Source organism: Condylura cristata, unplaced genomic scaffold (genome assembly GCF_000260355.1).
Source record: "Condylura cristata isolate star-nosed mole 26May11 unplaced genomic scaffold, ConCri1.0 scaffold00005, whole genome shotgun sequence".
Lineage (NCBI taxonomy): Eukaryota > Metazoa > Chordata > Mammalia > Eulipotyphla > Talpidae > Condylura > Condylura cristata.
The window spans coordinates 60,312,034-60,336,410 of NW_004567106.1; the positions used below are offsets into that span (position 1 = coordinate 60,312,034).

General features: G+C 43.8%; 2 protein-coding genes across 2 annotated transcripts in view; one reads left to right on the forward strand and one right to left on the reverse strand.

The window, feature by feature from the left end:
* Nucleotides 1-284: 284 nt before the first annotated feature.
* Nucleotides 285-12,089, forward strand: MEST. Its single transcript, XM_004677051.2, has 12 exons — nucleotides 285-378; nucleotides 3,093-3,247; nucleotides 5,073-5,152; nucleotides 5,549-5,626; nucleotides 5,730-5,866; nucleotides 6,032-6,090; nucleotides 7,116-7,156; nucleotides 7,658-7,728; nucleotides 7,965-8,066; nucleotides 9,295-9,371; nucleotides 10,070-10,133; nucleotides 10,953-12,089. Exons 1-12 carry the CDS (start codon nucleotides 353-355, stop codon nucleotides 11,068-11,070), a joined length of 1,008 nt encoding a protein of 335 aa, XP_004677108.1. The 5' UTR covers nucleotides 285-352; the 3' UTR covers nucleotides 11,071-12,089.
* A 143-nt stretch (nucleotides 12,090-12,232) lies between these two features.
* COPG2 (coatomer protein complex, subunit gamma 2) overlaps nucleotides 12,233-24,377 on the reverse strand; it is an 80,357-nt gene continuing 68,212 nt past the window's right edge. Inside the window, exons 20-23 of the mRNA XM_004677055.1 lie at nucleotides 14,379-14,476; nucleotides 13,540-13,678; nucleotides 13,199-13,297; nucleotides 12,233-12,805 (exon numbers count right to left, since the gene is read on the reverse strand). Coding sequence (XP_004677112.1) covers nucleotides 12,675-12,805; nucleotides 13,199-13,297; nucleotides 13,540-13,678; nucleotides 14,379-14,476 — 467 coding nt within the window. The 3' untranslated portion in view covers nucleotides 12,233-12,674. The remainder of the gene's footprint in view (nucleotides 12,806-13,198; nucleotides 13,298-13,539; nucleotides 13,679-14,378; nucleotides 14,477-24,377) is intronic.

Consider the following 24,377-nt stretch of genomic DNA (forward strand, 5'->3'; position numbering starts at 1 on the left):
CTGCAGGGCTGCAGGGAGGGGGTGCGGGGAGGGGCGGCGACTGCGGCAGGAGGGGCACTGCGGCGAGGTGGGCGGGTCAGGGGCGGGGCTCGGGTGGGCTCTAAAAGTCGGTGCCCACTGGCTCAGCGCTGCCGCGGCAACGAGCTGCCACAGCGCCCCTCGGCTGGCGGCGCCTCCTCTGCGGCAACCGCGCCTCGCGCAGTGCTGCAGCACCTGCCGGGGGCCGCTCTCTGCTTGCCGCGGCCGCACGGCCCTCGCGGGCGGCGAGCCGTGCTGGGCTGCCGGCCGACCTTGCGCGGCTAGGCGTCCGGTGCTCGATCGGTGTGCGGACGGCATGGGATAAGACGCCGCCATGGTGCGCCGAGATCGCCTCCGCAGGTGGGTGTGCGGCGGGCGCAGGGGGTGTGGCCGGCCCCGCGCGGCTCCGGGGCTGGGGTGCCGACGAGCGGGCGGCGACTCGGAGTCCTGGCTGGAGCTGTGGACCCCGCGGGGAGGAAGCCGCCACCCCCCGTGCGGTGGGGGTGCCGTTTGGGGGAGGTATGTAGGAAAACATTCAGAATTTGGGTTCGCCGTGACTCGGAATTTCCAGACCCCGGGCATTGTTTGGATAGGATTTAGTAGTTGGAGACCCCGGCGTCGTCCAGGCACAGTCACGGCGTTTTAGAGCCGAGTTCCACCTTGGTGCGGTTTAGGATCTTAATGCCCGAATCTCTCTCTGGCGTGATTATACCCTTGCATCACATTGGTGCAGTTTAGGATTTCAAGACCCAGGTATTGCGGTGGCGGCGGCGGCGCAGATTTCGGGTTTCTAGCTCCCGGCATTGCCCTGCAGCAGTGTAGGGTTAAAAGACCTTTGAATCTCTATGGCGTGAGTTGCGTACCGCATAGGTGCAACCAGAACATGCGTTACCATCTGACCAAGGCTTAAGGATTTGTGGGATTTCAGCAATAGTCCAGGCGAGAATGGTGATGTGACCAAGCTGTCATAATGTTACACATGAATTGATTGTATTGGCTCATTACTAAATAGTTCATAGTCTCTTGGCGATACCATTAAGTCGGCTGCTTTGGTGGTATTAAATAAGTGTTTTTCTTTCCTATTTACATGACGAGGAAATCAAGGCTCAAAAAAGGTTGGTTGATTTCCAGAAGCATTGTTAACTGGGGTTTGCTAAATTTCCTCAACTCATGGCTCATCAAATAGTGGAGATTTTGGTTAAAAAAAAATCTAATCTGTTTTGCCAACTGCCTGCCAGATTGCTGCTGCCTTACTAAAGTAAATAAATAAATAAATAAAACACAAAAACCCTTAAATGTCATGAGGGATATAATTAGGACAGAAAACAGTTTCCTGAGCGATCGCCGCCTCGCTTTCTTATAGTAAAAGAGAAGGACGATGAGGAGGGCGGGGGTGTCTGGGAGCAGAGTGTGTACACTGCTCCCCTTACTTCCCCGTACCCCCCAGCCCAGAAGGGTGGGGGGAAGCTGCTTTTGCTTGCTCTTTTACTAGCCCCTCCCAATGGCTCTTTGCTGAGTCATTGCAGATACCCCGCGGCTGGAACCCACGAATGAATGAGAGGAGCTTGGGGTACAAGGAGTGATGAAATCCGTGGCGAAAATTTGTGAGCTGATGTAGAGAAAATAATGCTTTTTGTATCTCATTTTACAAGGAGATACTGGGATGTGGCCAGCTACGATTGTGGGGGTGAAATTTTTACTATCAACATCAGAACACTTTTTCAAAATCATTTTTGGTGTTTTAAAGGTAGTCCCATATCATCGGGTCTGTCTGACGGACGGGTACTTTGGAGGAAGGAAAAAAGGTTGCCACAGGCAAAAATAGTCAAAGCTGCTGAGAGTCTTTAAGGGAAACTGTTAACTTACCACTGTGGTTTGCAGGTTTATTTGAGAGTTAAAAAAATATATGTATCTTGTGAGTTGGGTTAAAAAAATGTATACATCTAGTTTGTGACGGGTAGGGATCGTGGCCAGATTATAGGATATATGATGGGAGAATAAATGTACAGACAAAAGCCATTTCCACCAAAATTCTGACAATTTAATGTATAGCTGTTTCTTGACAATCCTTTCTTTAGTTTTGGAAGGTATTTCCATTCTGGATATTTTGAGAGAACTTCCATCCTACTGATAGTTCTTTCCCTCATGACTATCAGGACTCATAAGATGGAAAAAGAGGGAACGGTTTCTAATGCTTACTTAGCACTTTGTCATTGTGGATAAATTGTCCTGGACCTCTGAAATCCTGGACAATGGAAGGTTGGGTGTGCAAACATGTGCTCTTTCCAAAGACACAATTCCCAGATTGTGGGTGTGAGGTCTGCCTTATTTTTGAGGGGCGTAGGAGGGTCCTAAGAAATTAAATAAATGGGCACCAGCTTCAGAGTCTGCTGAGAAAAGCAGTAATATAATCTGTTGACTTGACCCATCAAGAGATAGAAATTTAGGGTCATGACAATATATTTTATGTGAAAAATACATTGTACTTACTTCTTTTACAACTCCGCCCTGAGCAATTTCTCAGCAAAATGCAGATAAGTGAAGTGGCACAACACAGGACTTCACTTAGGCAAGAGTTTGATAAATATTTTAAAAATCAAGAGCAGCATTCTGCTTAAGGGCATGTTACTATAGAAATATGATCTTTAAAAGCATATTGGTTAAAGAAAAATTTATAAATATTTTACTGATGGGGACTGGCAGATAGGTGATAATTTTTTAGTGTGAAGACGCAGGAAATTATTTTTTTCCTTAGGAAGCCTTGCTAAAACCCATGAGAAGATGCATAGTACTTAAGTAACTTTCCTTTGATTTTCCATCAAAACCTCTTTCGCACGTGGGAGGGGGCTGAGCACTGAAAGTGGGATAAGTGAGGGGAAGTTTACATATTAAAATAAAGTATTTTTTCCCTAAATGCAGAGCTGCACGAGCTCTGGTGTGGCCACAGCAGGCAGAGGTGCGTTATCTTCTTCCACGTTCATTTAGAGGGCAAGGTAGTGGCCACATAGCCTAGAAACTTCCACCCTCGGACAGTGTCCCCTGACTGCTGACCCTGGTCTCTGGTTCCCCCACAGGATGAGGGAGTGGTGGGTCCAGGTGGGGTTACTGGCCGTTCCCCTGCTGGCCGCCTACCTGCACATCCCGCCCCCGCAGCTTTCCCCTGCTCTTCACTCCTGGAAGTCGTCCGGCAAATTTTTCACCTACAAGGGACTGCGCATCTTCTACCAAGGTAAGAGCCAGAACTTCCTGTGTACATAGGGCCTATAGGGGCCACTGAGGCTCTTTTTTGCGTCTACTGGTCTCTGTTGCCTCTCGGCGTTTGGGGGCGCCGGGGGGGGGGGGAGCCACTTTTTCTGTACAGCGTGCTTGATAGTGTAGACATTCAAGGCAATCTTCTGGAAAAGGTGGGGGCAGTAGAATTGAGACTGTAGTCTCTGTAGGACTACGGTGTAATTTTCCCTCTAGGCTGATGTCGCTAATAGACACGGTTCCTTTTTTGAGCGCCTCTAGTGTCAGGTAACAGAAACACTATTCAGACAGAGCTGTGGTGGTGACACACACGCACCCAGCCCTAATTGCATTTTACTGTTTTCTATAAAATTTGATATATAACTTTTTGTGCTTGAAACTTTATACCTTTGTATACATTAATTTGCTAAGGATAATTGCTGTTCGCCTTGCTACTTATTACCATAGGCTAGGCATTGAATTATATTTTTAGCTTTTGTTATTTCATTTACTCTTTACAACCATGCTAGGAGATAGGTGCCACTAACCTCTTTTTATAGGTGATACTGAGAAACCAGATTGGGAAAGATTTCTTTTGGGCGGGGGTCAAGAGCAATAACGAAAAATGTTTGTCATAAACCGTTTTTCATTATTGCTCCTGACCTCCTCTCATTTGCTGTATTCAGCTAGGTGAGTATACCATTTAATTTATATTGGTCATTTAGGTTGTCTATAGTTTTTCAGTGTTTAAAGTATCAAAGGGGGAATTTTGATGTACGGGTGAACTTTTTCCTTATGCTCTCAAACTACACTATTAGTAAACAATAATTTTATTTTCATGAATGCTCAACTAAGACACCTAGGCTTGTGTATATTATGTATTAATAGAATTACTTCTAATTATAAATTATTTTCACAAGGCAAATTCTCACACCACTGGCAATATGCAAATATATTAGCTTTAATTTACTATCAACAGGGCATTTTACTGTTTACATACTATATATAAAAAAGATGTTTATGCATTAAGAAATATTCATATCTATATTATTTTTACAGTTGCTAGAATTTACAGTACTTTGAGTATTATGCTTGTGATGGTGGGTTGGATTTGGATATTGTGCGGGAATAAGTGCTCAACAAATAGTATCAAATAAGGTGTTCGTCAGTAATATGTAGGGTTTTGTGAGGCCATAACAATGAGATACATGGAAGGGATGATGAGAGAGAAATAAATCAGGAGAAAGACATGTAGGATGGTCTCGCATGTGTAACAGAGAAAGCAAACCAGTGACAAAGGTTTGACATTTGACTGCAGAACTGCAGCGACCAGATGGGAGGGTGGAGGAGTTTTGGGGAAGTGGGGGGGTGACGTGCAGGATGTGAAAACATATGTTAGAGGTTTAAAACAAATTCCCAAAGCAGATACGATGTAAACTAACTTTACTTCAATTAACTTAATTTGGGGGGGGGGGGGAAACACTAAAATACAAATAATTTGTAGTTTAAATGCTGTGAGAGTATATTTTTTACTATGAAAAATTTGTACATTAATACAAAGAACGAATTGGGGAAATACTTTTTATAGATCTAGGTCAAATACTTGAAAGGGTATTCAAGTATTTTCACATCAAGTGTGCCGATTACAATTTTTTAATATACAGATGAAAAGGAGAAAATACCTTTTTTATCTACAGGTATAAGCTTGCATTTTTTAAAAGATATATTACTTTAATTAGTTTGGGCATTGTATCTTATTGTGTCAGTACTTAAGATTTTCATACCGTGTTATAGGGAGCCTAACTGAGTCTTCTGCTTCTTTCCAGACTCCGTGGGTGTGGTTGGAAGCCCAGAGATAGTCGTGCTACTACATGGGTTTCCAACATCCAGCTATGATTGGTACAAGGTAATGAAATCAGATTTCTAAGTCCTACTAGGTTTTTAAAAGTTCCAAATCAAGGATTTTGCTATTAGTACTGGAAGACTTCTGCATATTTGGATTGCTTAATATAATAAGATTAAATATAGAACTGTTTCTCATTTACTATGAGGGAGTAAAAAAACTGGCAATATGGGAAGGATCCCTGCCAAGTTAAAAATGCTGGAGTTCCTCCCTCAATAGCGACTGTTACAGATGGAGCACTTTCCAAGAGGATCGTCTCAGGGCCTGCGGTAGTGTCGTAAAGTTTCCCCTCGGTTGACATCTGTTGAGCTGAGATAGGGATGGAACTCCTGTCCTGCTGGAGGTCAGAGAGGGAGGGGCAGGATCAGAAAGTCCAGATCATCCCTTTCTCTCTTACAGATTTGGGAAGGTCTGACCTTGAGGTTTCATCGCGTGATTGCCCTTGACTTCTTAGGCTTTGGCTTCAGTGACAAACCGGTAAGCAGCCTCTAGATGGCCAGTGTGGGGGGCAGAAGGGCACTAGGACAGCGTCCTGACGACCTGCACTCACGGCTCTGCTCTGGGCGCTTTTTCCCCTTAGAGACCTCATCATTACTCCATCTTCGAGCAAGCCAGCATCGTGGAGGCGCTTTTGCGGCACCTGGGGCTTCAGAGCCGCAGGATCAACCTCTTGTCTCACGATTATGGCGATATCGTGGCCCAGGAGCTGCTCTATAGGTCAGTGGTGCCGTCGACTTCTGTATTTTTCCTGGTGCCGCTCCGCTTCAGACTCGGAAAAGTTCTCGCCTCCCGGGCTCTTTCTGACCCGCTCCCTCTTGGGAATTTGTCGTCAGCTGCTACATTCAATCCGCTCAGTTAGATGTATTTTCCTCCCTTTTCTAGGTTCAAGCAGAATCGATCTGGTCGGCTTACCATAAAGAGTCTCTGTCTGTCTAATGGAGGTAATTGCTTTGGCGGTGGGTGAGCATGAGGTGTGGCCCAGAGGGGCTGTGTTTGGATCTGATACTGCAGGCTGACACAACTAAATGAAGGGATCTCCCCTTTTTGTGTCATGAACAACTTTGGTGCGATTTATTGAACATTTCTCGGAATGTTTTTAGATACAGAAAAATAGGATCATAAAGCAAATTGATTATACTGACTATAATTAATAATAAGTATTTACAGTAATATGTATTGGGTTTTTTAATGCATCACATTGCAAGATCCAGTGGTGGGTCTTGCTAACTAGGGTGAGGAGTATAAGTGGCATTTCTCAGTAGCTGCAGTGGGTCATTACAGTATGTATGTGCAGTGAAGCCACAGGTGCTTCTAATACGATTGTGATTTGCCATTTTTTAAACTTGTAATTGATGGCGGTATAGGTATATTTCTCCTATAGGTATGTTTCCTGAGACTCATCGTCTCCTCCTTCTCCAAGTTTCAGTTAGAAATTAATGAAGCCTTAATGGGTCTCTTCCTTTGTGTGCCATTGGGTCTGGCTTGTAAATCCACGACCACCCAAATATCCCATGAAGGCCGTTAAGGGCAGATCTGTTCCCCTATCACTAAGGCTCAGGGCTCTTATGGGCCCTAGAGGAAGATGGAAAAGGGTCAATTCTAGGGTTGTTTGTGTTTTGTTTTTTTAAACCTACACTTAAATCTCTGGTTTCTGTTGCCACCGAAATCGTAACAACACTTCGTATTCTAAGGAATCAGAGGACGTGCTCAGGGGACAACCTGGCTGTCAGGTTTATGAGAGCCATGCACCTTATTGGGAAAGCAAGTCCCAGGGGAGGCCATTGACCCGTTAAACACAGAGTTCCCTAGAGATGCAATTAATGCCTCTACTAACTTTCTCTAATTCTGATTTTGGCAGTAAAGGCTCCAAAGTGATAGTGAATAGGACGAATACTTTCTGATAATTGGCCTGTTTGGTCTAAGCTTGTTGACAAATGTATAACATGAATCTCTTCTTCTCCTATAGGTATATTTCCGGAGACTCACCGTCCCCTCCTTCTCCAAAAGGTTGGCTACCCCACCGACTAGGTCTTTCATTTCTTAGGTCTATACTTGCATAAATAATGCTGGGACCTTTACACAAAGCTATACCTGCCATAATGGACCACTCATCAATTTGATGCAGTTCATTTTCCACTTATGAAAGTAAAGCCTTCTATTAGGAGTAGCTAAAGACAGCCTGAGTTCTTCCCAGAGATCAACAGATCTGTGGAGAAATAAGCTTGATGCCATCAGCTTGGTATTTGAACAAACTGGGTTCCTGAAGTTGAATTATCAGTTAAAGGTCTTCGGGGTTTAGTAAGTGTAGAAATGTAGTCGTCTGGCAAGTTAAAATAGGTTGTCTTTCATGAGACAAGAATGTGGGTAGGTAAAACAGAACTAGAAGTCAGGGATCAAACCTCTCAGATTTGGCTAAAGTCCTTTTTCAGTTGCTACTATAAAATATTTGGCCTTGGTTAGTTTCTTCTTTCTCTGGATTGATTTTTACTTTAACTTATTTGCCCACAGCTTCTCAAAGATGGAGGCGTGCTGTCACCCATCCTCACGCGATTGATGAATTTCTTTGTATTCTCTCGAGGGTAAGTCATTGTAAAAACTGATTCACCATACTATGGGAACAATGTAGTAAAAAAATAAAGTTCCTGCCATTAAAATTCTTGGTCAAACCCTAGGGTTTAAAGCAAAGGTGCTGGCCATTTGCCAGGGTAGTAGTAGAAGGAATTCATGAATCATTTCTGGGTCGGACTACACGACCTCTGAGGTTCGTCATTTTTGACATTCTGAATTCTTCTCACACTTATCTTTCTGCTCTCAGCCTCACCCCAGTCTTTGGGCCATACACCCGACCCTCTGAGAGTGAGCTGTGGGACATGTGGGCAGGGATACGCAACAATGACGGGAACTTAGTCATCGACAGGTAAGAAACAGCCCTTGATTTGGTGTCTGGCAAGGCTTTTTTGAAAAGTGTGCCAAGTTGTGGGATTGTTTGTTCTATTCCTTGCTGGCAGACCGAAAAAATCAAGCTCTGCACTTTCTAAGAAGGTAGAATTGAGACTAGAGAGAGCCTAGTGACTGCAAATTCTGATGCTAATTCAGTTTGTTGACTGTGTATTGACTTGTACAAATCCTTCTTTGAACTTTTATTAGTATTAAATGCTTCAGCATGTCTAATCATAATTGTGAAAGGAACCTAAGTATTCTCCTCTCAAAGCAACCTAAGTATTCTCCTCTCAAAGCACAAATCTCTTTCATATATTTTCTGTAGTAACATGGGCCAAGAAGGTGGACTTCTCTGTCTTACACAAAGAATTCCTTTGCCTTAGTTCAAATGAGAATATAGCTGCTTATGCAAAGGGACTGAGAGCTGGTAGTAAACCATAAAACCCTGCCCTTGTTCACCATAGCTTGCACTGTTAACTGGTGGCTTTGCTGGGGATTGTGAGGAAGCCATTCTATCCTCCCATTCCCGGCCCCTCAAGATTCATTAAAAAAAAAAAAAAAAACTTTCTTGGGGGCAAGTCTTAGCACAGTGAAGTTATCACCAGCCACTGCAGCATGAGTTTGATCCCTGGCCATGGAGCCGCAGAACTCTAGCCTATCCCCCAGTTGTTGGATGCATAAATAAACCCTTTTTAAAAGCCCCTTTTCTGTCAAAACCATTTCAAAGAGTCACAAAAATAACTCAAGAGTTGTGAGCAGAATTATTTGTATACATGAGTTTAAGTTCTAAACACTGTAGGAAAAGGAAATTCTCCATATTATTTATGATCAGATGAAACAGAGTAAGTTTTGTGCTTATAAACTTCTACAGTGAGAAATGTATATATTCTCTGCCTCAGAGCTGGTTAGCTGGTGGAGCCACAGGTAGATCTCCTTAGCCTCAGCCTTACTCACCTGCAGTTCAAACTGACTGCCAGCCTTCTAGATCTTAGAGCAGCCTCAATTCTTAGGTTGATAGCAGGCACGGTCACTGCCATAACTCCATGATGGTTAATGCTAGACATTAACTGCAATGGGTCAGTGGCTGTTTCCAGGAATATCTGGATTAAGAAAACATACTGTGCTCTATGGCTCCTGTCAGGGGTTAGTATTCCTGTAACAGTGAAAGTCTGGCTTTTCTTCTGCTGACTTACCTGTCCCTATAGTCTCTTACAGTACATCAATCAAAGGAAGAAGTTTAGAAGACGCTGGGTGGGAGCGCTTGCCTCTGTAACTATTCCTAGTGAGTATTTTTATATTACATCTTGATTGAGGGGAAACTGAGGGACTTAAATACAGGGTTAAAAAAAAAAAAAACCTGCTGAAGTTGAATTTTAGATTTTTTTTAAAGAAGTATGTAATCATCTAAAATTCAAATTTAACTGGGAGTCCTTTAATCTGGAAACACCATTTCCAACATCTGGAACACCAGTGATGTTTGCAGAGTGAAGTATAAAGAACATTGATTGCAAAGGTAGCTGATAGCACTCTGAGGGGCTGCTACGTTTAACACTGAATTTCAGGAACAAGAGGCTGTTCAGATTAGTAATCAAGAGGTTGGTTGCCCATTCTCTTCATTCTCATGGATTTGAAAGAATCAGTGCAGTACTCACACTTATAATAGTTAATGCTCAAGAAATTACTGGTTGATTTAAAAATGCCAAGGCTCAATTATAACTGAAGAAAGAGGCTTTTTAAATGCTATCCTAAATTTATAGAAAGTGGTGCTTACTCCTTTTGGTCCAGAGCACAAAAGATCTAGGAGGGACTGAAGGGTTATATGTAGGAGGAAATAACCAAAATGGGTTAAGTTGCTTATACCTAGACCTTCCTTATTTACTGAAAATAGCTAGATTCTCTATCATTAAAAATTCCTTTTGGGAAGGGTAGGAGAATAGTTCTGCAAGCTGTTAGTAAATTCATTCCTCTTCTACTTCCTAGTTCATTTTATCTACGGGCCCTTGGATCCTGTGAATCCCTATCCAGAGTTTTTGGAGCTGTACAGGTGAGTCTCCCTTAGGGGGTCTTTTGATGTTCATCCATGCAACATAACAAAAAGTTGAATCCGAATCTTATTCTCATGCAAATATTAAGATACTTAGACACTGTCTTGATTTATATAACCTGTTTTCACTGTTGTAGCTACTGCAGATTCCAAGGTGTACAGGTAAGAAAAAGATACTATGTGAACCAAGGAATGGAGGAGGTATATGTATTTTAAGAAATGTAACTTTCATTGACCTCACTTGAGCAGACTGCAGGAGAGATTGAGAAAAGGTCACTGTGGAAAAAGTGCCTTCTCTTGGTGGTTATTTTCTCTAGGTACTTAAGAAGGTGTCGGAATATGAAATCTTGACTGTCACAGAATAATGTTCCATACCTTCACATGGCCTAGCAGAAACAACCCAGTAGTGAATAGCTTACATTTTAAACAGAATACCTGCTCTCATCTTCTCAGGTTAAGGAAGGTCTTTTCTTAACTTGCTTTGACAGTGAGTTGTTTGATGCTTCATGTTTCTCTAGGGAGCTGGAAATCATTTTGTTTTGACATATGATGCAAAATTGTATTTTCAAGTTGTTATATTTTTAAGTCGTTGACTGTTGAATTATGAACATTTAAAAACTAGCTTGTATCTGTCATAAATGGAACTGGCAAGTTTACCTGCCTAAAATATAATTCCAAAGTATTAGGTGAATAAGCTCTTTGCTGGTTCCTTCCAGTGTGGTATGTCCGCAGGGGCATTCACTGGGGCTGCCCACTGGCTTACATCCCTCCCCCTCCCTCCAGCCTCAAGTTCACCTCCATGCTGTTCTCTTCCACTAGGAAAACGCTGCCGCGGTCCACAGTGTCGATTCTGGATGACCACATTAGCCACTATCCACAGCTAGAGGATCCCATGGGCTTCTTGAATGCATATATGGGCTTCATCAACTCCTTCTGAGCTGGAAAGAGTAGTTTCCCTGTATTACTTCCCCTACTCCTTTATCTGTTGTATATTCCACTTAGGAAGAAATGCCCAAGAGAGGTCCTGGCCCCAACCACTATTCTCTCACAAGTCCACCTGACTCACACTGGTGAACAACATACAGTAAAAAGCCAGCAAAGCTCTGACAAAGTGTGACCTAACAGTCTATTCCCACCCCATTCCTCTGCCATCTGAGCAAGTATATAGACTTGCCTTTGTCTTTGTGTTATTAGGAAATTCTGATGCACACGTTGCTGATGCAGAAAGGCAGAGACACATTCTTTTGCATAAAAGATTGTTTTTAACACTTCTATGGGCTTTTCTGAAAATAATTAGAAAGGCTGATTTTCTGGCCCATCCCGTGAAGAATGAGGAGAGGGTGCCACCTTACTCTCCTCTTATTGGCTTCAGGGGCACATGCTGCTTTTTAAAGTTCTTTAATACAGTTTGAAGTGAGAGACTCCCCTGTCATAATTTTGGATTTAGTTTTATCAGCTGCTTCTAATTATAGACATTTTGTTAGTTTAGTTCAAATACTGTAGTATTCTGCATATGCTTTAAGACTTTGGTTAACACTATAACATATATATATTTTTATAAGGCTACTAAACCAGCACTTATTCTGGTGTAATAGTGAACCTTATTAAACATGCTTAATTTCTAAATAAATCAAACTAAATCCAAATTATTTACAGAATTTCCTAAAATCACAGGACATTAAGGACCAATAGTATCTGTGCCAGAGATTTACTGTTATTAGCTGGGAAGACCAGTTCTAACAGCAAATAACAGTCTGATTTCTTCATACCTCAGTGCTTAGAAGCATGTCCCTCCTGAGCTGGAGGGGAGGGGATCGTTGTATAGTCCAAGTTTCCATGCTGAATGTACATTGACTTCTTTTATGATGACTGCTTAATTTCTCATTGGTTAACCCAAAGAGGCTTCCTCATATAGCTTAGCAATTCCTGTACTTCACAGACAGGAAAGTTCCAGAAACTTTAAGAAAAAAAATTCTGAAAGATCTATGAGCAAATGGTGCTGAATACTTTTTTTTTTAAACCACAATTTCATTGTCTTAGTCAAAACAGGATAATTAAGTGATTACTTTAAATTCTTTTTTATTAGCAACTTCAACAACTGAAACTGGAATAAGTGTTTATTTTCTATTAATAAAAATGAATTTTGACAAAAGTGGACTCTGGCTTCCCCTCCCCCACCACCCCTCTGGGATAAAACTTTTCCAGCATTGCTAGGAGCTTTCAGAGACACGTTAAATTAAAGCATGTAGTGAAGTTAAGCAGCTGGGGTAGAGGATAGTATTTGCTTTTCAAGGTCACTCAAAGCTGTACTATCATACCAACAATGACCATGTGTAATTAAAAGGGAGAAAAGGGAGGGGGAAGAGGCATGCAGAAGGACAGACATTTGCTTGATCTGCTGGCTCAGGGCCAAACATTTAATTTGCTTCTCCAAAGTCAACCTTTAAAAATTATGATTCTGGGGAATTCATGCCACTAGCCTAAAAGCCCCACGTCATGTACAGTGACGTGTACACCGACTTCACCTTGCCCAGTAAAAACTTAACCAAAAGAAGCCAAGATAACATCTACAGGTGTTCCCTCTTTGCTTCTGACAGTCACTTGCATGGTCACTCCATCTGCTAAGGCCAGCCTGGACCTCACCAATAAATCATAGCCACCTCTGTATACACCTGAGAAAAAAGTGATGAAAGCCGTATTAAGAATTCAAAACATGCTCTGAATAACAAGATTTATCATTCTCTGCCTGCATCTCCTTTCTGTGACCATAGCGATTTGTGTTTATGGTGGGAGTTGGATCCTACATATAAAGTCTTAGTAGTCTTTGACTTTCCTTGATATCAGGGATATAAAAGGTAATACTGATTTGGAGTACTCAAATTGGGGATGTACTGGCAGAGATTTTATTGTTTTAGGCCAAATATACACTTTAAAAGAACATTTTGAAAGGTAAAGCAAATTTTGAGAGATTCAGATATTGACTAACGTAAATGGGACAGTGGGACAGTGGTAGGGCGTGGAATTTTGCAACAAAATAAAGGGGAAACGAGACGGAAGTTCCTTACCTGCCAGGTAGAGGGAATGGGAATTCTTGTTCTCAGGGACTTTGTCTGATCTCTCACATGGCTGCATGCCCAGAAATGTGATGATGTTGTTGACAGCTTCTGTGTTGAGAAGATTGGTGTACATATCAGAAAAGGTCGGTGTAGGGAGCTGCCTCTGCTGGGAGTGGGGGCTGCTGGCCTAGAACTGGCCCATTAGACGATGAAGACAAGGGTCCTGGCCTTCTAAGTGAAACAGTTTATGAAGTTCTTAAAAGAACGGGACATTTTTCTTGAATAACAGCTATGCCTGTTAGCTTTTATACTGCTTCCAGGTAATACACAGATAGTAAAACTGTTCTCACCTTCAAGAGTTTTGGTGGAACTGAGGGCAAAGGTCTCTTCTTTCTCAAAAGTCTCTCCCACCTCTTCCCAGGCAGCAGCAAAGTTAGGCTTCAGTACTTTCTGAATGTGATCAGACACAGTCACTTCAAGATCTTCTAGCTAGTGGGTAACAAGCAGGGATAAATAAATGAAAGCTCTTTTAGTACAGAACAAAGGAGTTCACTCATGTGATTATCATTTGCAAGCACCTAGGAAAAACTACCAAACCACAAAACTTATACTACCTTTAAGCTCTGTAGCCTGGATAGATTTAATGATGTAGGCCTTAGCAAGAAAGTAAGACAATAGGACATTCAGCCCTAGCCAATTTCAGGTAACACAATACAGCCCTGGGGTACCAAGCAGTCATGTAGCCACACCTCACCACTCATTCAGGCTTTAGCATTCCCTAGCAGGTTGATCCTTTTTTTTTCTTCTTCTTCAACTTCCCTGTATTCTGTGAAGGCTTTTCAACCCATAATACGGCTTAATTATAAGCAAACTAAAAACTGAACAAAACTCCCTAAGGCCCAATATTTAAATTGAACTGATCTCAATGAAAATCATGGAGTTATTTTTCTTCCTTAATAATCCCTATTATAGAGACATTAAAAAGGGTGAGTTTTGATCTCAACCCTTCTGAGCATGACCAGGGCCCATTACAGAGGAAGATCAGTTCAGGACCTCAGTTGTAATCTGCTTGGGAAGAGCAATGTCCCCATGAGTTCATGTCAGATGTCCTAGAAAAATGTTTTTTTCCACAGAAAGGTCACTCAGTGGTTTAAGTGTCAAAGTGACACTCTGTGCAGGGGAGACTCACCACATACTCATCATCATAACCCTCCTCAGCTGGAACCCCAGTGTCAGGGTCGCAGTCTCGAACAGTGAACTTCATGGTGCAGCTGAACGTGCTGGCAGCTGGAAGAGAGTGCAGGCAGGCCTGTGTCAGGGGGCAGTCAGCAGCATCAGCAGTTTCTCACAGGCATGCAGGAGATGCGCGCGGCACTCGGCACCGTGCTCTGCATCACCAAATTAAACGTGGAGGCTCTGGTTTCGAGGGTGACGCTTCTCAAAAGCATTCACACAGGTGTGACTGTCAAGGTACTCGCCACTGCGGGGTAGCCTAGTACAGAAGAGCCAGCATGGGCTCGACTTTGGTTTTGTATTCGTATAAAGTAGAGGAGATGCGTTTGGCAGTTTTTTTGCTATGCCTGTGAAATGAGTTTATATGTTGAAAAATATATACTTTAGGAGCTGACAAAACAAATAACACATGTCAGCAATAAGGTCTTTAGGTTCTAGGCTGACAGCAGGCGTATAGCTCAGCAGCAGAAACTGTCAGCTTGCAACCTACAGTGAGTAGGTCAGTAATAAGATTCTGGGGTTGGTTGAGTCAGTGTTGTAAAGTGGAAAAAGTAGATAATTACATTACAAGATGATTGGTAGAAACAAAGGAAGTGGACAGAAGGGGCATATTTTGGAATGCAGAGTCTTCATGACAATGGAATCTTCTCTAAAGGAGAAGCTTTATTAAGCATGGATGAGGAACAGAGATTTAGGGTCTAATCCATGGCCTGAAAAAGGACTGTAGGCTCAAAAAATAATAGAAATTAGGAACTGAGTTATTTAGGAGGATAAAAAAGTTGAGGTAAGGATGGATTCAGATGTAAAGCCATATCTGACGTGCTACGTTCTGAGACTGTTCACTCTTTAAATTCTCTCTGTCTATCTAAACACGTAAAAAGTGTTAATACCTGTTGATGTTACATGTAAAAGTATAAACGAATGTGCTAGATCCTTAGATATAAAAAGATAGCTGGAACATGACCTATATTTCCAAGAGCTGATTGTCTAGAAGCTAAATAAGAGTGAGTGTATATGACCAACCTATCTACTTCCATTAAAGTACCTATGGCATTGCCATAGGTCTAAGAGAGGCCACTGTGGGAGTGCCCAATTAAAAAAAGCTTGGAAAATCTTAAAACTTTAAGAGGATGTAGTAGTTTATTTGGATCTAAAAAGATGTGAAAGGACTTTAGCAAGCAGAAGCAAACACAGGCAAAAGCAGAGGACAAGAAAGCCCAAAAGAGGGGCAGCTGGAAACAGTAAGAGTTATATGCCAGTGTGCAAGTCTTAAGAGAATTTCTTTAGGAACAAATTGTGAAATACTTTATTTCAAATGAAGGAGACTCTGTGGAACAGAGACAGCCGAGACAATCAAGGGAGTGAAGCTAGAACAGACGCCTAGTGAAAACCAATGTGGGGAATCCCATGAAGGACAGTTGAGAACTTAGAGCAGATGAGCAGCACACAGTGTGATGTAGTGTTGCAGCTGGCTCACCTATTTGGGAAAATGTGCTTATCAGTACTGCCAAGTCTGTTTCAGTGCAAGAGGGGATCGAAGAAGGAATGATCATGGTTGAATTCAGGTAGGATTTCCTGCTGGAGAAAGGGGAAGGAAAGAAGGAAGTAGGAGTTAATACAGCCCCAGAGCAGGTCAGCGGAAGTGTTCTGGTTTTGTTTTCTTTTAATGAAGAGAAACGGCACTTAGTAGGGAGACTGGTCATGATTAAATAAGAATGGAGAGGCAGGACAGATACTAAGCGATAGACTACATGAACCCAAGTTTGGCTCTGACTCAGCGGGAAGGCAGAGGCAAGTGGGCAGGAAAATAAGGAGAGAGGACGGGGGCAGTGGGAGCCGTCACGGACGGGCAGGCTGAGCTGTGAGATGACACCGGAGTAAACGTGACAGCAGATTGAGGAAACAGGAACCGCATTAGTAGAAACTTGTGACGGGGTTTAAACTGAGTAGTTTGGCACGAGATGAGAGCATACAAGGCACTGCAGAGGAACTGCAGTGGAAGCAGGGAGGCTGTCTACTCAGCAGTGTCGGAGAGGATGGCTAAGCTTGGGTGAGGAGAGAAGCTGGTAAGAGGGGCCTTCCCATGGCAAGAGAATAAAACTGAATCCACTGCCATGATATAAAATGAGCTTATGACAGCATCGTAAATAAACAGAGGAAGTGAGAGGGGAATGACCTGAAGATTAACAGTGTGCTTAGAAATGAGGCTTATCTTGTATTAACTGAAAACGAGAGGTAATTAGGAGGAGCCATATGAGAAGAACACAGAATCAGAGAAAAGATGCTGCTGGAACTAGGTCAGGAGAGAGGTGTGTGAATTAGCCTGGGGTGCAGGGTGCACAGCACAGAAGATGGCAGGATGGGAAACTGGGTGGCCCTCACCCACTGGAGGGGAGGCTGTGACTAAATAAGAAATAGGCTTATTAGGAGCTTCCAGCCAGTGCTGTTGGAATAATAAAGAAATGGTATGGGCAACAGAACAAAGACTAGAAAGAGGGTAAAAGGGGTAAATCTGAAATGTCAGCTAATTGCAGCAATCAATCCATGCAGGTCTGGACTGACCGGAGACAGGGCGGATCCAGCACAGGGTGTAGAGAAGCCAGAAGATGACATCAGTGAGGCCAAAAATGAGGCGAGTGCCAGGAGAGTGCCAGGAGAGAGGGTTAAAGCCATGGAGAGCTGTGCATGTGACAGGAAGGCTACTGAAGGCTGGGGTTTTCTAGGACAAATGTGTGTTGGGGGAGGGGGGCAAGCTGGGTGGGAAAGGACTAAAGGTACAGAAAGACAGGATCAAAATGACCCTGATGTGAGTCACTGAGGAGTGGGGGACATCAACTGATAGAAAGAAATGCATTCCTGGGCCATCCGACTCCTGGAGTAAGAAAGAGACAAGACTGAAGGCAAAGAGTTGGAAATGACCTCAGAGTGGAAGAGCAGAGTGGTGTGGGATCAGACCTAGAGTGGGGTCTGCTCTTCTGTTTGGTCACATTTGATGTATAATGATAATCTTGTAATGAGGATTATCTAGAAATGTGAGGAGTTTGGATTCAAGTAAGAACTGTTAGTACACTAGCTATTGGTGCAGTAATTTGGGGTGACAGGAAACGTTTGAGGAATCCTATTATGAATGTTGATAAAAAGCTACTGCTCGCATCTTGTGAGATATAAGACTTGGCTTAGTAGAGGGTGTGAACGGGTAGTTTTCCAGAGTAGAGTATTTTATTGGATGGGTAATGGGCAAAGGTTATGGGTATATCCGAAGAGAAGTTTCTGCATCTGTCCCAAGAGATCCCAGGTGAGAGAGTGCATGGTAAGGTGGTACTGGTTATGCACAGGGGCCATCAAAGTTGGCTGCCCTGAGACATTATCTACCATGTGAGAATTGGCTGAAAGTGGCATTTTCTAGGGCGAATGGTATGAAAGTATGGAGAAGGAGAGTAAAGAAGACAGACGCTAGAGGTGCAGGTGGAGAGAAGAGATGCAAGCTGGAGTGCAGAACAGAAAGTGTGAGTAGGGAAAGGTATTAACGAGGCTCGGATGAGGACCACTGGGAAACAGCAGTTGCTTATGAAATGGAGAGAGAACGCCTTAAACTAGGTTACAAGTGAAGGAGGACAGAATGGCCAGAGGAAGGGGCCAAGTAAGAATCAGCCTTGTGAGGGAGTGTCCTTGGGGCTGTCCGCTTAAAAGATACTTGAAACAACAAGTATGGCCAGTAGAAGGGAAGGTTAAAAATTCAAATAAGCAGGATGGCTCTGAGCCGTGGTCAGTGATGAGAATCCTATGAAGACCTAGAGTGAACTGAGAGTGAGTTTTATTTAAGGTGAAAGAAACAAGAAAGATGAAAAAAGAGACTGCTGAATTCGTGAGAAGTGGTCTAAAGGACGGTAGCTGAAAAAGGAAACTGTGGAACGCAGGGGCTTTTCTAAGGTCAACCGAGGACAGAGTGGGAAAGCCTGTGGCAGAGATGGGGCTATCTGAAAACTGGCAGGTGCTGACTGGCAGGAGGGAGGTGACACCACACTTGTGCCGAGGGCGGCGGCTAGAGGAGGAAGAGGCTGCCCGGCAGTGGCACGAGGGCCGCTGGGCCTGGGCGTGCAGAGCGGCGTGGGCTGCCGGGACGGGGCCCACAGCTTCCCAGCATGGGGCTCCTCTGAGATCCGGGGGCTGTATTTGGGCAAATGCTGGGACTTCATGCCAGGCTCTGAAAAGCAGTAGATGAAATGGGAGACCAGAGCCTGAAAAATGAGAAGTTTTGGTGGGACATGTTAATTGGAGGGTTCAAAGGGGTGGACTAGATGAACGGCAATATAAAGCCAGGGTAGCAACCATAAAGGCACCAGGGTGCATTTTTGAGCAGTCTGTAGTATGGCTGATACAGAAGAATGGCTGGAGGTTACGGTGGGAACCAAACTCGAGTGCACTTCACTCCCTGGGTTTTCGCTAATGAAGCCACGGGAGGACAGACCTCGATGGAGCGGGCGCCGTGCAGGGCCTCTTAAGGTTCTGTCGCGTGAGGGTTTTCTGTAAGTGAAACAGCCACTGGGAACAGGATCTGGCTAAGCAGTGCTGCTCAGGAAGAGACTGAGGCCACCTGAGTGGAGTATGGAAGCTCACAGAAGGGGGGCTGAAGACAAGGCAGCATATTTGGTGGGCAGTGGGGGTGGGGCGGGCAGCAAGGGAAGGGCAGCACTGCAGCTGCCCCCAGATGGAAAGGTCACGTGAGAACAGGAAGTGCAGCGAGAAGGCCCACAGCGGAAGCTGAGGAGCCAGAGCTACGAGGAGCAGTGTGGACTAGACACACTGAGCATGACATGCTGGCAGCACACACCTCAGAGAGCCCAGGGTGGGAAAGGCTGTCGGACAGAAGAGTGAGTCTGAACCGGTGCAGTTCCTCGGGCGTGAGCTGAGACTGCAGTAGGGAGCGAAAGCCAGGCCTGGAGAAGAATGATGGCCAAAAGTGGATCCACTCTTGATGCTGCCTGGGGTTGGAAAATTTTAGCTTAAAGGGCTTTGGTGAAGGGGCAAATTCTGAGCACTGCTTCACAAAGGTTCCTGTCAGCACCACCTGGGAATCTGTTAGAAATCTAACTCCTTGAGCCCCACCAGACCTGCTGCATCAGGAATTTGGGGTGTGGCCCAGCAGTTTGCAAAATGGCTGTATCAGACAAAGGTAGCTTGAGAGTGATTCTGATGAAAAGCCTTTGCTAGCAGCTTCTTGTATTAGGGTTAACTGAAGATTAGAGAAGTAGCTTAGCAGACCTGAGTGGGAGGGTAGCAGATGAGGAGGGACAGGCGAGTCAAGGAAGGGGCACAGAGTCAGACAGGGCAGGGACCTGCAGGTGGTAAATGGGAGATACTAGGGCGGGGACACAGGGCCTTTGGGTGGGAGAGTGGTTTAATGCTGACTCAGGTCACAGCCACTGAAAGAGGAAAGAGAGTGAATCCATGACAACTGCAGTATGAGGGGACTGTGTGGGAGCTTGGTGGGGGGAGGGGACGAGAGGCTCTGGAGGGTGGACCTGAAACCGTCCACAGAGTCTGAGCAGTGAGCACTGAATGGAATGTGCTTGTGACCGTCTGGAAGTGTTTATTGAATCATAGGAATCTGTAAACAGATGGAATATAAGATGGTTTTTATAATGAAAAAAAAAAAAAAAAAGAATAAAGTAGCGAAGTTAAAACTGCTGCCAGATAAGAGGGTATTTAATATCAACATAGCAGTTGTAGCTGGAGGCACATGGTACCAACCGTGAGCCAGAGGTTATGATGGAAAAGTAAAAGACAGGCTGGAAGGTAACAGCCTGTGTAATGAGCAGGAAACTGGTCTTGAGGGAGGGAAAGGGAGCTGAGGAGTGGGGGAACCTCACCAAGGTCAGGCATTCATCAATGTGGAAGGTTAAGATAGACCAGGCCATATCCAGAGGACAGTTACAAAGATGTAGTTAGGGGCTAAGGAAACAAGTTAGGCCTTGCCAAATGAGAAGCAATGAAGGGAATTTGTAAGAAACAATAGCAAGGAGAAAGCATAAGGTGGAAGTTGGAGACGTAGAAGAGAGGGATTGTGTGAATGTGGCTACAGTGCAGAACATGCCATGTAGAAAACCAAATATGCTTAAGCACGGAGGCTTAAGGAGGGCTGAGTGGGAACGTTAGGAAGTGAGAGTTGAAATCTGTCAGAGCGGTGTATCAGCAAACGGAGGCTGTGGGCAAAATCAACACAAAGTAAGAACCGGGGTTTGAGGTTTCTTTGTTGGAAAAATGCTAGTAGTGTGAGTGTGGACAATACAGTGCCAGGTGAGAAGCAGTCTGAGTGTAAGGATCTGAGAGCAGCCCCGAGGCAGGGCTCCCAGGAGTCTCTGCTGCTGCTCCTGATACAAACGGACAGAGTGAATGTGGGACCCAGGGAGATGGCGGTGGGCTGAGCAGAGAGTACTTCCGTGGGCCCCTGGGTAAGAGTGAAGCAGACAGTAGAATCAGAGCAGCTCTTAATGCCATGGGTAGAAATTTTAATTAGAAACTTGGATGCTAGGGTAGTTTAAGGGAGTTTAAGATGAATTCTCCTGAAATAACACTGCTAGCAACCTTAAAATACACCAGTATTGAAAAAGGAGGGCCCCCCAGGCTAGTAGTTTGTCTGTAGAGAAACTACTACCTGTATTCCTTCAGAGTTGCTGGGGATCATGGGAAGTAATAAGCCTCAGGAGAACAGTACTTTCTCCATTGCTAGGGTATAGTGATGGTGGCTGAAATGGCCAGTTAGTGTGTGGTGGAGCATAACAAAGGGAGAAAGAAGAGAAGGGAGCACTGCATGGGTCGGATAAGGGTTCTGTAGTCCAATGATAAAACCACAAAATGTGGCTTAAAAACACCTGGAAGGGAGAATTGATCAGGTCGCTATAGAACCTAAATAGCTCAAATGTGGGTGGTTAAATGCTGCAGTGAGTGGTATCCATAATGAACTAGAAGAAGAGGCCTGCACATGATTAGAAGTCAAACTAGCTCTTGAGGTCTTAATGGGGGAAAAGATTAGGAATATTACAGATGTTTGTTTTAGACCCTTAAAGATGTAATTACATGTTATTTATGGATATACATATTAAAATTATAAAAATACATATTAGGTTATACACCAAAATGATGTAGTGATTTTCTTTGGGGACAAAGAGGTAAATGATTCTAGAGTGGACAAAGAAGTCTTTCAATACATGTGTAACTTTAGTTCTTTTAAAAATGTTGATCAAATACAGCACACAGTCAGTATATATAAGGAAGTGGTGTAGTGGGCAGATGTCTGGTGGGGGAATGGAAACTTTAATTACTTAGTTGATAAGAAAGGTTAGAGAAGGAAGACTAGGGTGAATCTTGATGAAGTCATTAACAGCACTCCAAAAGACACTGAGTGTCCAACTAGAGAGCTGGGTGAGTAGTTTATCTGGTAAAAAGATGATGTCTTTTAGGTAAGAAGAGCGTATCACTGAGGGTATATACCCCAAGAAAAGAATGTACCCATCACCAGATTAGAGAAAAGAAGCTAAAAATATTGCAGCTGTTAATACATATATATGATAGGAAATCAGGAAGACCTTATTGGAATATGTGAAAGTTTGCTCAGAAATTAAAGTATCAGGCTACAAGTGTCAGGGAATGTTGAGATACACATTTTTTCAAAAGAGAGAGAAAAGGGAAAATTAGAGAAAAAAAAGTGAAATCTAAGTAAGGAGAGCAAGTGTTGAATCAAGGCTGTGGTATAGTGTACAGTATGCAAAATATTGAACAAGGAAAGGTATTAGGGAGGCCAGGGAAGGAACACTTGGAAGACACCAGAGTCGGAAGCTCAGTGACAAGGTGTGTGCTAACAGGCAGATATCCATCAGAGGAGGAGAGAGGCAAGAGAGTGGCTGACTGGAAGAATAGGGAGTATGCTGTGTTATTGACAAGGAAGCGTGTGGCAAGGATTTGCAGCAGTCTAAGTGAGAGGTTAGAGGGAGAATACATGTGATGGACTTATCAGAAATCCTAGGAAAGTCCAGGCTGGAGGGTGGGGACAGATGTAGTATAGAGGGCAGAAATACAGAAGGTGGAAGGAGGCAGACTTGTAAGTGCTGAATGTCCAAAATCTACACATCCAGAAGAGATTGTTATAGTCATGTACAGCTGAGAGAAGGGATGTTGGAGGAAATGTAGGGAGACTGCAGTAGGATGAGAAAGGGGGAAAAAGGTGTACAAGAGCAGTGTGCAGGTGGCGAACAGGTAGAAAGACATTTGAATTGTCGACAGACATTGATGGGAAAAACGGCTGTGGTTCCACATTGGGACCAAAGGTTATGGTGGAATAAAATGGGGGCAGGGTGACTGACAGCAAGAAGGCATTGTGTGAAATAGGCAGCAGTCCCGAGCAGATGGAATGGCAACACCTGGTAGGCCAGGTGTGAATGAGAATGTGCATGCAACTGGGAAGAGCCGGGGCCTGGTCAAGAATACGAGTCGGGCAGGCTGGCTCTTGAAGGCTGAGAGGGAAATTTATGACTAAAATGACGGCTCCCTACGGAAGGTTAGAAGATAATTAAAATAAACTCTGATATCAAGGCTTGTGGAAACCGTAAAAACCTCACCACTCTCCTTTCAGAAGGTGTGTATTCATTTTCTGTTGACCCAGATGAGTGTATCTGAAGAGTGGCTGGGATCATGGTAAGGTAAACCTTAAGGGGTTTATATTCTTTGATAATAATGAAGTCAGTCATGAAGGACAGAATGTTTAAGATCTGACAAGGCAAATATTCAGAGGGGTCATGGCCCGTAAGTGGAAAGTTAACATTTTCAGCGAAGTTAAGGAACAGTGTGAAGTTAAGGAATAGTGTTAAGACCGGATGAAAGAAAGAGAGCAACTGAAAGGGCGCTTGGAAAAAAAGTGCAAAGGGGCAGGGAGAAGGTGCTGGTTGGGAGGGGCTCAGGACGTAGCTGGGTTGGCTATGTAGGTAGCAGTAATCCCAGAGGCGGGAAAAGGGCCTGCTGGCTTCACCAACCAAGTGCTCACATTATTTAAGTACCGATTACCGTAAATGCTTTTATCCGCATATCACCATGTGTTCTGGAAACTTGGTAGTGTACGTTAGCATCCTTGTGTTGGCAAAAGGAGTCTGCACACAGATCTGTTTGGGGGTGTATGCTTGCTGTAGTCACAGCTCTTCTACAGATAGGTCGCCTCCTGTGTGCAAGGCTCTAAAACCTGAGCGTTAACTCCTGTTGCCGTCTCTACAAAATGTGTGGAACAACTCAAGCAACTCACTAACCGGTAAGTAAATGTTTCTCAAAAGTTTCTTATTTACACATTTAAGAAATATATGTTCAGTTCTTATTATTTTTTTATTCCAGAGTAACTAGAGTAAAACTGGGTGAAACAGCTACAGGGTGAGGTGCCATGAAGCCAGGGCTAGGAGAAGTAGTTTATGTGTTAAGGAAATGGACACAGGACTGAACAGGGCTAGAGGCTGTGCAAGAGAGTGAGGCAGCTGGGCTTGGGCCAGAGACAGTTGTCGATGCAGACCTGAGTGTTGCAGAGTCCAGCAGACAGATTCAGCTGTGCATTTAATACAGTTCCAAAAGGAGAGAGCAAGGTTAAGAGGTGGATAGAACGGAATTCAGGGGCCATGAAATGGAACTGAATACAGATCCAATCTGTAGGCTTCTCACTTCATTAGAAGATGGTGCTGGACAATTATGGGTGGAAACCAGAAGAGATAAGGGGTTTTAATATGGCAGAGAGAAAGCTAGGTATAGACTGTAGCATGTAAACTGACAAACATAAAGTATAAATAAAAAATAGAAATACTGATGGAATGACACAGAAACCAAGCTAAGGGGTGGTTCAGAGTATGTTCATTTTTTTGGTAGCTAAGTTCATGATGGTTGTTGGGCTTCCACACAGTGGTTCTTCTCCCCGGGGTGGGGGGGG

Excerpts from the sequence above, each read along its gene's own strand:
- MEST (XM_004677051.2), top strand. The coding sequence starts at position 353 with ATGGTGCGCCGAGATCGCCTCCGCAG. Across the intron at positions 6,091-7,115 it reads TCTCTGTCTGTCTAATGGAG|GTATATTTCCGGAGACTCAC; the intron begins GTAATTGCTTTG and ends CTTCTCCTATAG. Across the intron at positions 9,372-10,069 it reads TGCCTCTGTAACTATTCCTA|TTCATTTTATCTACGGGCCC; the intron begins GTGAGTATTTTT and ends TCTACTTCCTAG.